The sequence below is a fragment of the Euleptes europaea genome, chromosome 6 (genome assembly GCF_029931775.1).
Source record: "Euleptes europaea isolate rEulEur1 chromosome 6, rEulEur1.hap1, whole genome shotgun sequence".
Lineage (NCBI taxonomy): Eukaryota > Metazoa > Chordata > Lepidosauria > Squamata > Sphaerodactylidae > Euleptes > Euleptes europaea.
This window is the reverse complement of record NC_079317.1, coordinates 50053939-50067339: the sequence shown is the minus strand read 5'-3', so window position 1 is coordinate 50067339 and position 13401 is coordinate 50053939. Positions and strand designations below refer to the sequence as shown.

The 13401-nt window shown below is 41.2% G+C and overlaps 1 protein-coding gene across 1 annotated transcript; it reads right to left on the bottom strand.

Moving 5' to 3' along the window:
* Positions 1 to 1436: 1436 nt before the first annotated feature.
* LOC130478991 (protein-L-isoaspartate(D-aspartate) O-methyltransferase-like) lies at positions 1437 to 12174 on the bottom strand. The gene is made up of 8 exons (XM_056851256.1): positions 11870 to 12174; positions 10169 to 10273; positions 9821 to 9852; positions 8562 to 8666; positions 7928 to 8048; positions 5368 to 5453; positions 3857 to 4026; positions 1437 to 1553 (listed from the first exon to the last, which is right to left on the bottom strand). The coding sequence occupies exons 1-8, from the start codon at positions 11979 to 11981 to the stop codon at positions 1541 to 1543; spliced, it is 744 nt and encodes a 247-aa protein (XP_056707234.1). The 5' UTR covers positions 11982 to 12174; the 3' UTR covers positions 1437 to 1540.
* Positions 12175 to 13401: the final 1227 nt, after the last annotated feature.

Below are 13401 nucleotides of genomic sequence, written 5' to 3'. Positions count from 1 at the left end.
CGTGCCGTAGTAAATGCTCGCCTTAACCCTGGGTCCGAAAGTTCCATTAAATAATTTGAAAAGAACTTATTCGATTTGAATAGTGGATACCATGGGGATAACTTGGACTTTTGTATTGGGCACATATCATTATCAGTTTCTTTGTCAGCAATCCATTTTTTGATATCTTTTGGGTCCCGTGTGTTTTAGATTTCTAGCAAAGGCAAATTATACAATTGTAGGATGGGTATACGGACCTTATCACAATGATCAATTGTGCTATGTTCCTTACAGAAACTGGCTTGTTCCTGGTTAAGGAGGTTTACCTGGTCTGCCCAATCTACCAACTTATTTAACGGTGGCGAGTATATAGCTTAGAGGCGACATCTAAGAGGCTGATAGGTCGATAATTGGCAGGGTCTGAGTTTTCCCCCTTCTTAAAGATAGAGACGATGATGCTGTGTTTCCATCTGGCTGGTATCACGCATAGATGGTTAATTGTTGTAAATAGAGCTGCTAACACTGAAGCCCACCAATGGATATTCGATTTAAATAATTCTGGAGGGATATAATCTTCTCCCGGGGCTTTCCCCCCAACTAGCCCCTTGATCAACTGGACACATTCCTCTGGTGACACCCGGTCCCATGTGGTATTAGCAATGTAGTCAGAGCCAGCGTGGTGTAGTGGTTAAGAGTGGTGGTTTGGAGTGGTGGACTCTGATCTGGAGTTTGATTCCCCACTCCTCCACATGAATGGCGGAGGCTAATCTGATGAACTGGATTGGTTTCCCCACTCCTGCACGTGAAGCCACTCCTGGGTGACCTTGGGCTAGTCACACACCTCTCTGAACTCTCTCAGCCCACCTACCTCACAGGGTGCCTGTTGTGGGGAGGGGAAGGTGATTGTAAGCCAGTTTGATTCTTCCTTAAGTGGTAGAAAAAGTCAGCATATACAAACCAACTCTTCTTCATCAGCAGTTGAAGCTTGTATGTGTAGTATTTCAGCACCAAAATGGAAAGCTAACAACACTGTATCCTTCTGATCATCCAGTGGCAACTAGGTGAACACCAGTGGAAATAAAATGCTAGAACTTGGTCTGCGTTAGCACACTTCCACCCAATGAGTAAATGATAGAAAACAAGAGCCAGATTTAATATTTTATTAACTGTTACAAATCCATGTTCTTCTAGTATATTACTTTCAGCAGTAGATAATCAAATGGGAACATTTTCCAAGTAAGAGCTGAACAAATAAAACATACTATGATCTACAAAAAAGGACAGCTGGACCAACATTAATGGTTATTCTTTAATTTACTTAAAGGGTTTCTCTCAACTCCAATAGTTCTTGGCATTAAAGATCCTGTGTCAATTGTTAAGCCTTTCTCCAGACTCTCTCCTCATTACCCAAAATTGTATTTGTGATAGTACCAAGGGAGAAAAGAAAAGGTTCATTCAAAACCCCAAAGCTTTATATATTTGTATATGCAGCATATAAATGCCTGTTCCAAGCACAGTTTCCTGGCTTTCCAAGAGATCCTTTACAAGTGATTTAAATCTTTTAAATTTCATCCCTAGAGAAAGAGAGACAATGGACTGTTAATATTGTGCCTGACCGTTTTCCAAAATGTGGTGTTCACACTTGCTGTCAAGAGAAATATTCCCAAAGCTAAAGCAACACTGCTTGCCAAAATTCCTTTGTTCTATAAACAATTAGCGCAATCCTATGCATAGCTTTTCCAGTATTAGCCCTTGGAACTCAAATTACTTAGAATGTAGTAATAAACTGCACTGTTATGTCTACAACTTTTACAAAAAATACTGCTGGAAGCAAACTACATCTATATCTTGTGTATTGTATTTCTTACTCTGTTCCATCACCATAGACAGTGTTCAGAAGGAAGAGCCAAAGTTAAATGCATATGCTGCTGACGCAAAACTGTTTGGTTAATTTCCATTTTTAGTTTGAGGATATTGTACAGTAGCCTTTATTTTACTTTTCTTTTCTCACTATAGAATGATGGGCATAATGGGTGAGATCCCATCTAGTACTTTCATGGGCAGAGGGGGAGGCAGTCTTTACCAGTTCTCCCTTGTTCCAGACTTCCAATGTTCCCCCCTTTATGCTGTTCCTGGGGTCCCTGTCATCCCCCCTCCCCAGCAGCATTTCAGGAGGCATTTTAGGTTGCAATGGGAGGGGAGAGGGAAAGAAGTCACACTCTGCCGTCATCTGTGGTAATTAACTAAGACTTACAAATAAAAACTGTATTAATTAATAAATCCTTGTTTTCTCACCTTCAGTTTCATACTGTCCTTACCACAGGCTGGGAATTGGAAATTTGTATGTACCTTTCATATGCCTATCTGCCTGTCAGCTGAGACTGAGCTTTCATTTGCTTTGTCTGCATGTATCCATGTGAACTGTGGGGTGATGTTTTTTAATTCTCTCTCTCACACACAAGTTCTGTTAAGCCCTAGGGGGATCTCTCCTCAGTGGTCTGCAAAATGTAGCTGTAGTTAGCCATGACACATGAAGCTGCCTTATACTAAATCAGACCATCAAAATCAGTATTGTCTACTTAGACAAACAGTGACTTTCTAGAGTCTCTGGTAGCAGTCTTTCATATCACCTACTACCACATCCTTTAACCTGGAGGTGAAGGGGACTGAACCTGGGATCTTCTGCAGGCCAAGCAGATGCTCTAGCACTGAGCCATGGCTCCACTGTCACCCCACAGTGAGGAAAAGGGTTGTCTCCCATATTACATGTGACTTCTCAAAGCCCTCCAAACGCCCACAAAGCACAACATGAGTTCAGGAACAAGCTCTACCCATCCAGCCCTCAGTTCCAACTATTCCAAGCTTTTTGTGCAGCACTTCTATGCCATGGGATCCACCACATTGGAAAGGATTACGCCCATACTGCTATACCTATTAAACCATTCCCAGTATATGGTATTTGGGCTCAAGACATTGTGGATTAGTGTTTCAAAGTTGTTAAGTTTCAGTGATTAGATTACTGGCCTCTTATGAAAACATCCACCATAGTTCTCTCATCTACACTCTACGATGTAAATTATTCTACCCAGTTATATATTATTCTCAAGTAGTAATGTAGTTCCTTATCCTCTAGATAACAATGTACTATACCCAACACTTGGTCCTACTGTTTTCCCGTGAACAAGGGCTAAATACAAACAGTGATTTTTCCCTTGTGCAGTATCTAATTAGTTACATTGTTTACTACAGCTGAAGCGGCAAGAATAATGATTTCAAACCTTATTTACACCACAATGTAAATAGGGATTTGTACAGCCTAAAAGCATTGTGAAATTAAGGAGCCCCGGTGCAGGATGTCCAAGTTCATCTATTATAATACGTGCAGTTTGATTTCATGCAGGTTTCTTTGGATGTAAATCCCATGAAGTACAATGGGGCTTACTCGCAGATGTGCACAGGCTCACAGGACAACAGATCTGTCATCCTGTCCTATTTCACAGAGTTGTTGCAGAGGGATAAAATGGGACCATTCCCATACATGGTTCTGAGCTCATTGGAAGAAGGATGACATATCAGTGTGACTGCTATTTATTACTAGTTTCGAACATTCGTGGCTGTGGCAAAAAGTTCAATCAGTAAAATACTGAATCCTTATATGGGATAAGAAACTCAAGTTATGAGATTCCTTTCTTTGGTTCCCAAGGCACTTCCCTCTCTCTGCTTTCAAGAACTTTTACAGTAGCCGCTCTTTGCCTAGTAGTACAAGGAGAAGAAGCTAGGGATTTTCTTTTCACTATTAAGATGTAACGATAGGAAAAGAACTTTTTTCAAGCTGTGCCTTACAAAAGAGGAGTAGAAGAGCTAATTAATATTTTACCGAGGCCACTGTTTCTCCTTATCTGTCAGAGGAACATAGATTACACTCATCAGTTGCTTCTCCACAATTTGTCCATCTTTGGTTTTGTCATACTGCATCATAACCTGGTTTCCACCCTCAGGCCCTACAGGCAAAATTAGTCGTCCTCCAGGTTTCAACTCATTCAGCAACTGGTAAAAGAGAAACAGAATCAATTAGGTGAATGGAACATAACATGGAAACTGAAAAATCCAGTATTCCCACATAACAGGAAGAGAAAGCCAAAACTGGACATTGACATCAGATCTATAGCAAGTGCAGAAGTATTGGTTGCTGATCCTCCGAGAATGCAAGCTTCTCATCTACTTGTAACCCAGCTGGGATGAAACTAATAATTTCTTACTCCTGCGCCAATAAAAAGATAGACTTTTATCTATTTTGTGTCTCCTGTTTCTGAACTGGCTGTTCCATTTCAGTCAGAGGATTTAAGAATAGTTATTCCCAAAGGGACTATCCATTGCACAAATACTCAGCATCAATTAAACATTGTCCCAGCAAAATTATTCCTTCAGAAAACAGGTCTCATGTTTGAAAAGGACTCTGTTAGGTATGCTATGTTATTGTCACAAAACAAGTGACACTTTGCCATCTAAAAGATCTTTCCCAAAACAAGTCACAAATAGCTGCCAAATTTCCAAAGCAATTCTCATTTTCTGAGAAGGTTGTTTTACTTAGGTTCACTAAATACCGTATCTTGTGTAAGTATATCTGTATGGCACATTATTTTGGGTTATTCAGGTTTCTTACTACAGTCAATCTGGCTGTAATGAATAAACTTCCCAGTGGGAAAAGTTTCTGCTAAAGCCACCAGTAACCAAAGAGGCCCTGGGGAATCTAGTTAAATTGTATCTCACAAAACTTTAATTAGGATTTTATCTAAAGCCAATATAGCCTAGTTCTGATAGGACTCTAGCATGAATTAAATAAATCTTCTGGAGTCACAAACCACCGACATTTAACAGAATTTTTTGAATATTTTTGCATTTTGGCAGAGAGAAAGATGCCAATAGTAATGGATTTTATGGATTTTTTTCCTGACATATCCTTTTTGCAGAATACAAAGAGTCAAAACTCTAGACACAAGACTATTGCTGAGCAGAAATCTCATGTAAAGCTTCCCTGTTCCAGTGTGGTGTAGTGGTTAGGAGGGGTGGACTAATCTGGTGAACCGGGTTGGTTTCCGCACTCCTCCACATGAAGCCTGCTGGGTGACCTTGGGCTTGTCACAGTTCTCTCTGAACTGTCTCAGCCTCACCCACCAAACAAGGTGTCTGTTGTAGGGAGAGGAAGGGGATTGTAAGCCGGTTTGACTCCTTCAAATGTAGAGAAAGTCGACATATAAAATCTAACTCTTCCATCTTCTCCAGTGACATTACATTTTCCACAGCAATCTTCTAATCATAGTTAGCAGATTTAATAATTAATTTCTTTAAAGGCTTTAAACCCCTGGTTTTTTTTTCATTCTTTCTTACCTCCTTTGGCACTGTGGGTGCAGCTGCTCCAACATGGATGGCATCGTAAGGGGCTTCTTCAGGGTAGCCCTTTCTGCCATCCCCAACTGTGGAGAGAGAATGTGCAGTGAAGGTTCTTGTTCAGATGGCAGCTGCTCCTAAACCATTCACCTCTGTCTTTCACTTGAAGCCTATATGTAGGAGAGACTTGTATGCAGATTATGTTAGCACTGGGGAGGTCCCAACACAATATGGATACTGAGGGATATCTAGCTTTTCAATATTTTGTCCTAGGCTAAATGAAACTGGCAAAGCAAACCTTAAAGGAAGAAATACAGAGGGAAAAGCTAAACAGACTGTAGACTCTCAGAAGCTAGTTATCACATAAATATACTTCTAGATATTTGGCTTCAAAGAAAATCTTATGCACAGTTAGCTTTTTTAAAAGGCTTATTTCAAAAGTATCAGGTTTTGGTTTTAAGTTGGATAAAGAAGCTGGTTAAAACAGTCATCTTGTATGAGCCCGCCAACTTTATAACCAAGGACTAGCAATTCCACATAACTCCCACTGATTTCCTTAGAACTTGATCCTAATTAAATAAATTTAGAATAACTGTTATAGAAATAAAACATTAACTTTGAAATGGTGAATTGGGATGGAAGCACCTGATATAGTAATATGAGAATTACAAGTCTCTCTCAGGCTTGCACAACAGAATTAGGCATTATTTATTTCATATACTTGCCAGCAAGGACCTTTACATTTCCCAATCTCTGATTTAGCTTCCACAAGTAACACAACACACTCCAAACACAATTCCACACCCTCATATAGTTCTAAGGCCAACTACTTGATTTCAGTAGCATGTTCAAAGTAAAAGTGTTACTCAAATGTCAAGACAGTCTGTTTACATCAGAAAATCCAGAAAGCGCATCAGCAAAAAGATGAATTTCTTGCATACCATCTGCTTCACATATTTTCAGGCAGCACCATCTGCTTCTCCACATATTTTCAGGCAGCACAATTAATCATTTAATTTATACTTACCGGTAACAGAGAGCAGCTAAATGCATTTTAAAATGTGTACCCTGCCAAATATGGTTTCATGGAGCACCGCAGGCCATCAACAAATTACCAGTTTGAAAATGCACACCTACCACATCATGCAGAATACACATTGGCAGTAGAGTCAAATACAAAAGAACATGTCTGTCAAACTCCAAAACCTACACCAGCTGCTTAGCCACCAAGGGGACACAAAGTATCTCACACTCATGTAACGACTTGCCAGAACCAAAAAAGGTCTTCACCAACCTTCTAAAACTAAGGAGGACTGAGGACTCTTTGCAAATGGAGCTCCAGAGCAAAGGTTTTGCTATGCAGGCTTTTTATGCATGGGTTGTTTCCGTTGGATATGCTGCTCTCTCGATGCACAGTATTTGTGGTTGAATTCTCAAATCACTCTGCACAGGGGCTTTCTCCCCCACACCGAATAAATTCTCAGAGTACTTTGGATTACTCAGAGTACATTTCTACATGCACCAGAGAAAATGCAGAGCATCTGAACCAAAGGGGGAGTGGTCAGCAACGCATGAGACCCCCCCTGCAAATACTGCTTTCTAATTGGCTGTAGTGTTGTTTTTTTAAATACGTCACCAGCCCTGCAGTAGGATTCTTTCATTTTAACTGAGCTGAGTAGCCCCCACTGGCTGGTGGGGGGGGAGGGGAAGGTTGAAGAGGATGTTAAATGTAGACTGGAGAAAGCAGCAGCAGCACAGGTTGTTTATTATTCCAACTTTATATCGCTAGACCTGCACTCCCAAACAAAAAATAATGGCTTTCGTGCCTATCTTAAAGAGGAAGCATATAAGGGGAGGGCGGCAAATCAGCCAGGCTCTGTTCAATGGGGCTGAGGTCTGAAACTGACACGCTCGCTGTGAATCTGACCAAATAAGCAGCCTCTTAGTATTCCAGCACTCACAAACAAAAAAGATGGCTTTGAGGGGAGGGGTTGAATGAGGGAGAAAGACAAGTGGGAGGGAGAAGCGAGAATGGTATGGGGAGAAAAACCCAAATTGACAAGTATGCATGGGACCAGCTTTCGATTTGGGATCGAGGCAGACTTTAAAATTGAGCTAAAACATTCCGAAAATGTGGGGAAAATGAAAGGGGAAAGCAAGGCAACTTCTAAAAGTCGGAGAAAATGTGCATAATGAAAACAAAGCTCCAAAGTAGTTGTGGGGAGAATGGCGACAGAAACAGCCCATGCATAAAAGGCCACAGAAGCCCTAGTTCTTTGTCATCAGCCTCACCTCCAAAAAAGATTATCTGGGCCCCCTCAGATAACTTAAATGAACGAGGAAGAGACTTGTTCTCCAAGATAAATAGTCTAGGTCTGGTTCGTCATAAGAGTTGAAATTAGTAACATCAAGGCAACCTAATTCTCACATCCTAATCAAATGCACCTCATCTTTATTGTGGAACAACACTGCCCCTGCTGAAGAAGCCTATACCAACTGGTAAGGGTAAATGGCTCCCAGTAAAGGAATTGGTACCAACGCTACAATCTAAAGAGCTCACCTAGAAGTTTCACACGTCCAGAGCTAAGCAAGGTTGGGTCATCCTCTCTGACATTTCTCATGGATTCATGAACCAAGTCTTTAATGTGTTCAATTCCCACTGCCTTCCCCATAGGACCCACCTGTAAGAGAAACCACACGAGTTTCAAGCTATGTTGTAGCTACAGATTAAAGAGTTGAGAATTTCCCTTACTGGGATTATTTTACAAACTGGACATTGATATGCAACAATGTCTTTATTCGGTCTCAATATCTGAAGGATATACACATTCCCTATAAAGTACATAGCCTCTTTATGGTTATCCCTAGACATTCTCTTCATGAATATGAAATCTGGCCAAATCCCTACGCGATTGTGTTAGGTAATGTCCAGGGTAAGGAAAGACCATTTCCAAAAGTTCCTAGAGACTAGTATGTGCACACTATTTAAAACTGAAAAACCTGCTTTAGTGGATTCATCAATACCCTTATTTTAACTTATCCAAATATCAGTTGGGCTCAAGGGACATTAAGAGCTTCTAATAAATACATAATACTTAAATACTTGAGGTTCTTCTCAGAACTGCTTGTGAGATATCCAACAAAAATGGATGTCCACGTTTCGCCACAGATTCTCAAGAAAACATTCTGCTTACCATCCTAGCAAAGCAAGCAGTGAGGTATCCACTTCCTGACCCCACATCCAGTGCCTTTGCTCCTTCCACTAAGTGATCCTTCAGTAACTCTAGGGCATGAGCATGCTGTAGAAACAAGCAATATTTCATGATCTCCAATACATAGAAATGTTATCTTATGATACCCGTGCCCAATGCCAATAATAGGGTATGATTTAATACAAAATAGCAACAAAAATTTAGAAGGTATACAGTGGGATTTCCCAAACCTTCCTTTTAGGTAGGCAAATAAGAAGGAAGGTCACATTGTTCCTGGGCAATGCTGCATGACTTTGAAGACAAATGGCACAAGCACAGTTAGGTTTAGGGAATCACCTGTCCCACCCACTTCACTGATGTGCATTCCCCAAACGTCTTAGGAAACAGATTATTGCTCTTTGGTCCACATGAAAGGTAAAAGAAAGCAGCTGTAAACTGCAGAATCTCGAGCTCAGGGCCTACAAATTAAGGGCATTGTTTTTGCACTGTACTAGCCTATACCCACACTAGGCTCCCATTCCACCAGATTGTAGGCATGTGCACTCTTAAGTTTTTTACAAGAATTTGTGCACACATGTTGATAAATTTGACACCAACAGACATTTCAGCTAAAAAAATCCTCTAGCACGTTCCTAGGATATTAATTTCACAGAGATACAGTACATCCATGTGGCACATGGGAGTAAATGGTGAGTAAGGCATGGTGTAGTGGTTAAGAGTGGCAGGATTCTAATCTGGAGAACAAAGTTCGATTCCCCTCTCCTCCACATGAAGCCTGCTGGGTGACCTTGGGCCAGTCACAGTTCTCTCAGGACTCGCTCAGCCCACGCAGAGGCAGGCAATGGCAAGCCACCTCTGAATGTCTCTTGCCTTGAAAACCCTATGGGATCGCCCTAAATCAGCTGTGACTTGACAGCACAGACATACACATGGCAAATAACTTGACAATGCTTCCAAGGAATGGGAAGGGCCATATTCAGTTGCAGAACACATGGCTTGCATGCAGAAGGTCCCAGATTCAATCTTTTGCATTTCTACTGAAGTGGAACGGGACTGGAAGAGGACCTTCCCTTAGTCCTAAGAGAGCTGCTATCAATCGGAGCAGACAGCATGACGCAAGATGGGTGAATGATCAGATGGAGCACAAAGACATTTTCATTTGTTTCAATACTTTTGGGGTCCCTCTACATGTGCCCATTTGTCCTCAAACTCTGTTTAACAGATGTGAAAGTAGGCCTTACCATGTGAGGTGCACTGATTGTAGCCTTGTATCCTGAAAGAAACATTTTCTCCATGTCAACACTTTATAGTAACTTGAGAATTTTCTATGGATTTGAATTGTCACCATCATAAAAACAACCCCCCCCCCATTTTCCTAGGCAATTCAAAGATGTCCTGCTGTGTCTCTTAGAACAGAAATATTATTCTGCTAACGTTATATCAGCAAAAACTTTCCAGAATCCACTTTTGCACCCAAAGCAGAACTCTCAATCTCTGAAGGTTCCAAGAACATAAGGTTCACGTCTCCATGATCTTCAGGAAAGTGTAACATTCTTTATTAACTGGTAATTGTCTGTGACATTTCTTACCAATGGATTGAGGAGAGTCCATATATGGAAAATACTTGATGTAGTGTGCTCGATCTGTGGCCAATAATACATCATGGACTCGCTGAGACTTAATCACACCATTTTCTACAAAACAGGGAACATGCAATGGATAAAACAATAGCTATACATAAGTTAATGTGAGCCCAAACACACAATTCAGATTCAGATTGTATTGTGCTCCACTGTGAATTCAGATTGTAATTTGGGTAATCTTGCAACAGACTTATTTGGACCATTGGCTGGACCTCACGTAAATAATTTTGTGTCAGCAGATTTATGTAAAACTAACACTGACCCCTCCAGTTCAAGGCAGGTGTTCTCTACAAGGCATAATATATGGAAAAGTACCAAATAAGAGAGGCCAGTTTTTACCTCAGAGGTAATAGTTTGGGTCAGGTTTATGGAACTCTAAGAAGACTGTGGAGAGGGCGGGGGGGGGGGAGAAGAGTGTCAATTTCCCAAGATTTATCTTGACTGTTAACATTGTGCCCTCTCAGGTGCCCTCCACGCACAACAGCCCACTCTAGGGGAAAGACCCATGCAATTGGTCCTGTCCACATGCCTTTAAACATCAGAAGCTGCACACTGAAAGAGCCCACAGAACAGCAGCTCCTATGGCAGGGTGTCTCAGTTTCCAATCAAGAAGTTATAGGTGGATGAGCAGATACAGAAAGGGTTGCAGCCAGCCACCCGGGTTTCTTTTTACAGTAGTGCCTGCTGTCATACAAGCAGCAGAGACAAGAATGTGCTCACATTTCAGACCACTAGTATGAAGAGCATAAGAGTACAGAGCACGGCTATATTTCAAAGGAAACTTAGAAGAGATTGCTATCTACACCAGTGGCAGTGGGGCTTCATCCTCTTTGTGGACAGACTCCCCCCCCCCCTGCATTAGATACTCAGAACAGGTTTCTTGCTCAGGTCATTTCTTGCTTATGGAATTAATAATCACAAATCCAAAGTAATCAGAAAGAGATAGACCCATTACTTGTCTGGTAGCCCATGTCCAATTACAATATTTATTTTTAAAATGTATTTATACCCCACCTTTCTCCCCAATGGAGACCCAAAGCTTACGCAGTTCTCTCCATTTTATTCTCATAACCACCACCCTATGAGATGGGTTAGGCTGAGTGTACATGACTGGTCAAAGGTCACACAGCGAGATTCCATAGCAGAGTGGGGATTCCAACCTGGCTCTCCCAGATACTAGTCTGACACTCTAACCATTATACCACACCGGCTGTCCGTATCATCACAGATCCCTACACAAACATCTGCATTTCAAAAAAGTTACAGAGACAACACCCTTTCCTGGATGGCCCAGGCTAGCTCGATCTGGTCAGATCTTGGAAGCTAGGTAGGGTCAGCCCTGGCTAGTACTTGGATGGGAGACCTCCAAGGAATACCAGGGTCATGATGCAAAGGCAGGCAAAGGCAAACCAGCTCTGTTCATCTCTTGCCTTGAAAACCGTACAGGATTGCCATAAGTCAGCTGCAACTTGACTGCACTTTCCACCACCACAGAGACAACATTGCTAAGAATAAATTAGCATGTGTTAGACTAATTCATTCAGCACAACTCGTATTTTTTTAATTAAAGAGGCATACAACATATCTAGTTACTTCAGCCAATTCTTTGCAATTGCACTCAGAATGCAGACAGCTTCCTGTACTCACTGTAAAGATTGTTGATCAGTTCAGCATGCGTCTTCCCAGTCGAGGTCCAGGCCATGGTTCTGGTCAGCAATAGTCCCATCAGCAAGGTAGCAAAAGGCACTGTACAGCTCATCACACAAAAATGTACAGGGGGTTCCCAGGCCTGAACAGCCAGTCATGATGAAGCAAAGAGGGGAAAAAATGTGTAAGGCAAGCTCATGTAACACTCAACAGAAACCAAATCCTCTGTAAGCAGATGCAGCCAAGTTTAAGAATAGATGCACAGACATAAAAAAGAAAACTGGAAAATACATTTGCTATTAAAGTCAAACACAGACTACTTGATATTAATAGAACAGTTTGTGCCACTTCATTTTGGCAAGTGTTCTTTTTGCATTACAAGTACTGTACAACACCCTCTTACAGCCAGACTATCCCTAACTCCATCTATTTGTATTTGGAGTAGTTATCATGCTATTATTTTAAGAGCTGCCAGAAATGCAAGTTACACTGCAACTTGCAAAGTATCCTGCTTATTTATTCTGCTTACAATTTTTAAAATTTTTATCCTGCTTACAAAAGCAGGGAGAAAGACCAAACATTACTGGCAATACTTAACTGAACAAAATTTCTCCTCCCTACCAACTCTGACGTGTTATTGCTCATGTTTAGCTAATTCCTACCACACATATCCTATTTAAGAATTGAGCAAGGGGGAGAGATAAAATGAAGTCCCACCTCCTACTCCAATCACTGCTTTATGTTCAAATATAGGTCTTTTCAAGATATTGCTGTACTGATTTTGGCTTAAGTGCCCAATTTTCTTCTGGAGCCAATTCAAGGTGCTGGTTATTGAAGTCACAATTGGCCTGGTCTCTGCTTTCTTCTATATACTCTGACTTGTCATTTCAGGTAAGAGAATGAGGTCTTCCTTTATATCTTTTTGGGTTTCTTCTGAAGTGGTGCTAACCTGGCAGTTCCTGGGAAGATCACCAGCTTGCTTCCCTAATCTGCTTCCGTTGATATGATGCTTCCATCTCCAGAGGAAATAGAAGAGGAAGAGGAAGAAGAATTGGTTTTTATACCCTAATTTTCTCTACCTTTAAGGAGACTCAAACTGGCTTACAATCACCTTCCCTTCCTCTCCCCAAAATAGACACCTTGTGAGGTAGGTGGGGCTGAAAGTTCGTCGAGAACTGTGACTAGCCCAAGATCACCCAACAGGCTTCATGTGGCGGAATGGGGAATCCAACCCAGTTCTCCAGATTAGAGTCCACTGCTCCTAACCACAACACCACACTGGCTAAAATGTTATGATAATATGAGGGAAAAGCTGAAGATTGGAGCCCAAACTAAAAACATTAAATAAATAAAGCAAGTACTACAGCATAAAAAGAATGTTACCTACAGCTTTCAATTGAAGATATTTCAGTGCATCATAAAAAGATCGAAATCCTGTTCTGGAGAATGACACTACTCTCAGAAAGAGTGGAAGGTAAACCAATGGTGGCATATATACAGTACCCTAATTTAAAGCAGCTATTGTGGGGGAC

Coding starts and splice junctions, on each gene's coding strand:
- LOC130478991 (XM_056851256.1), bottom strand. CDS start 11,981: ATGAGCTGTACAGTGCCTTTTGCTACCTTGCTGATGGGACTATTGCTG. Junction 10,274..11,869: donor ACTGATCAACAATCTTTACA/GTGAGTACAGGA, acceptor CCTGTTTTGTAG/AAAATGGTGTGATTAAGTCT. Junction 8,667..9,820: donor CAATCAGTGCACCTCACATG/GTAAGGCCTACT, acceptor TTGTTTCTACAG/CATGCTCATGCCCTAGAGTT.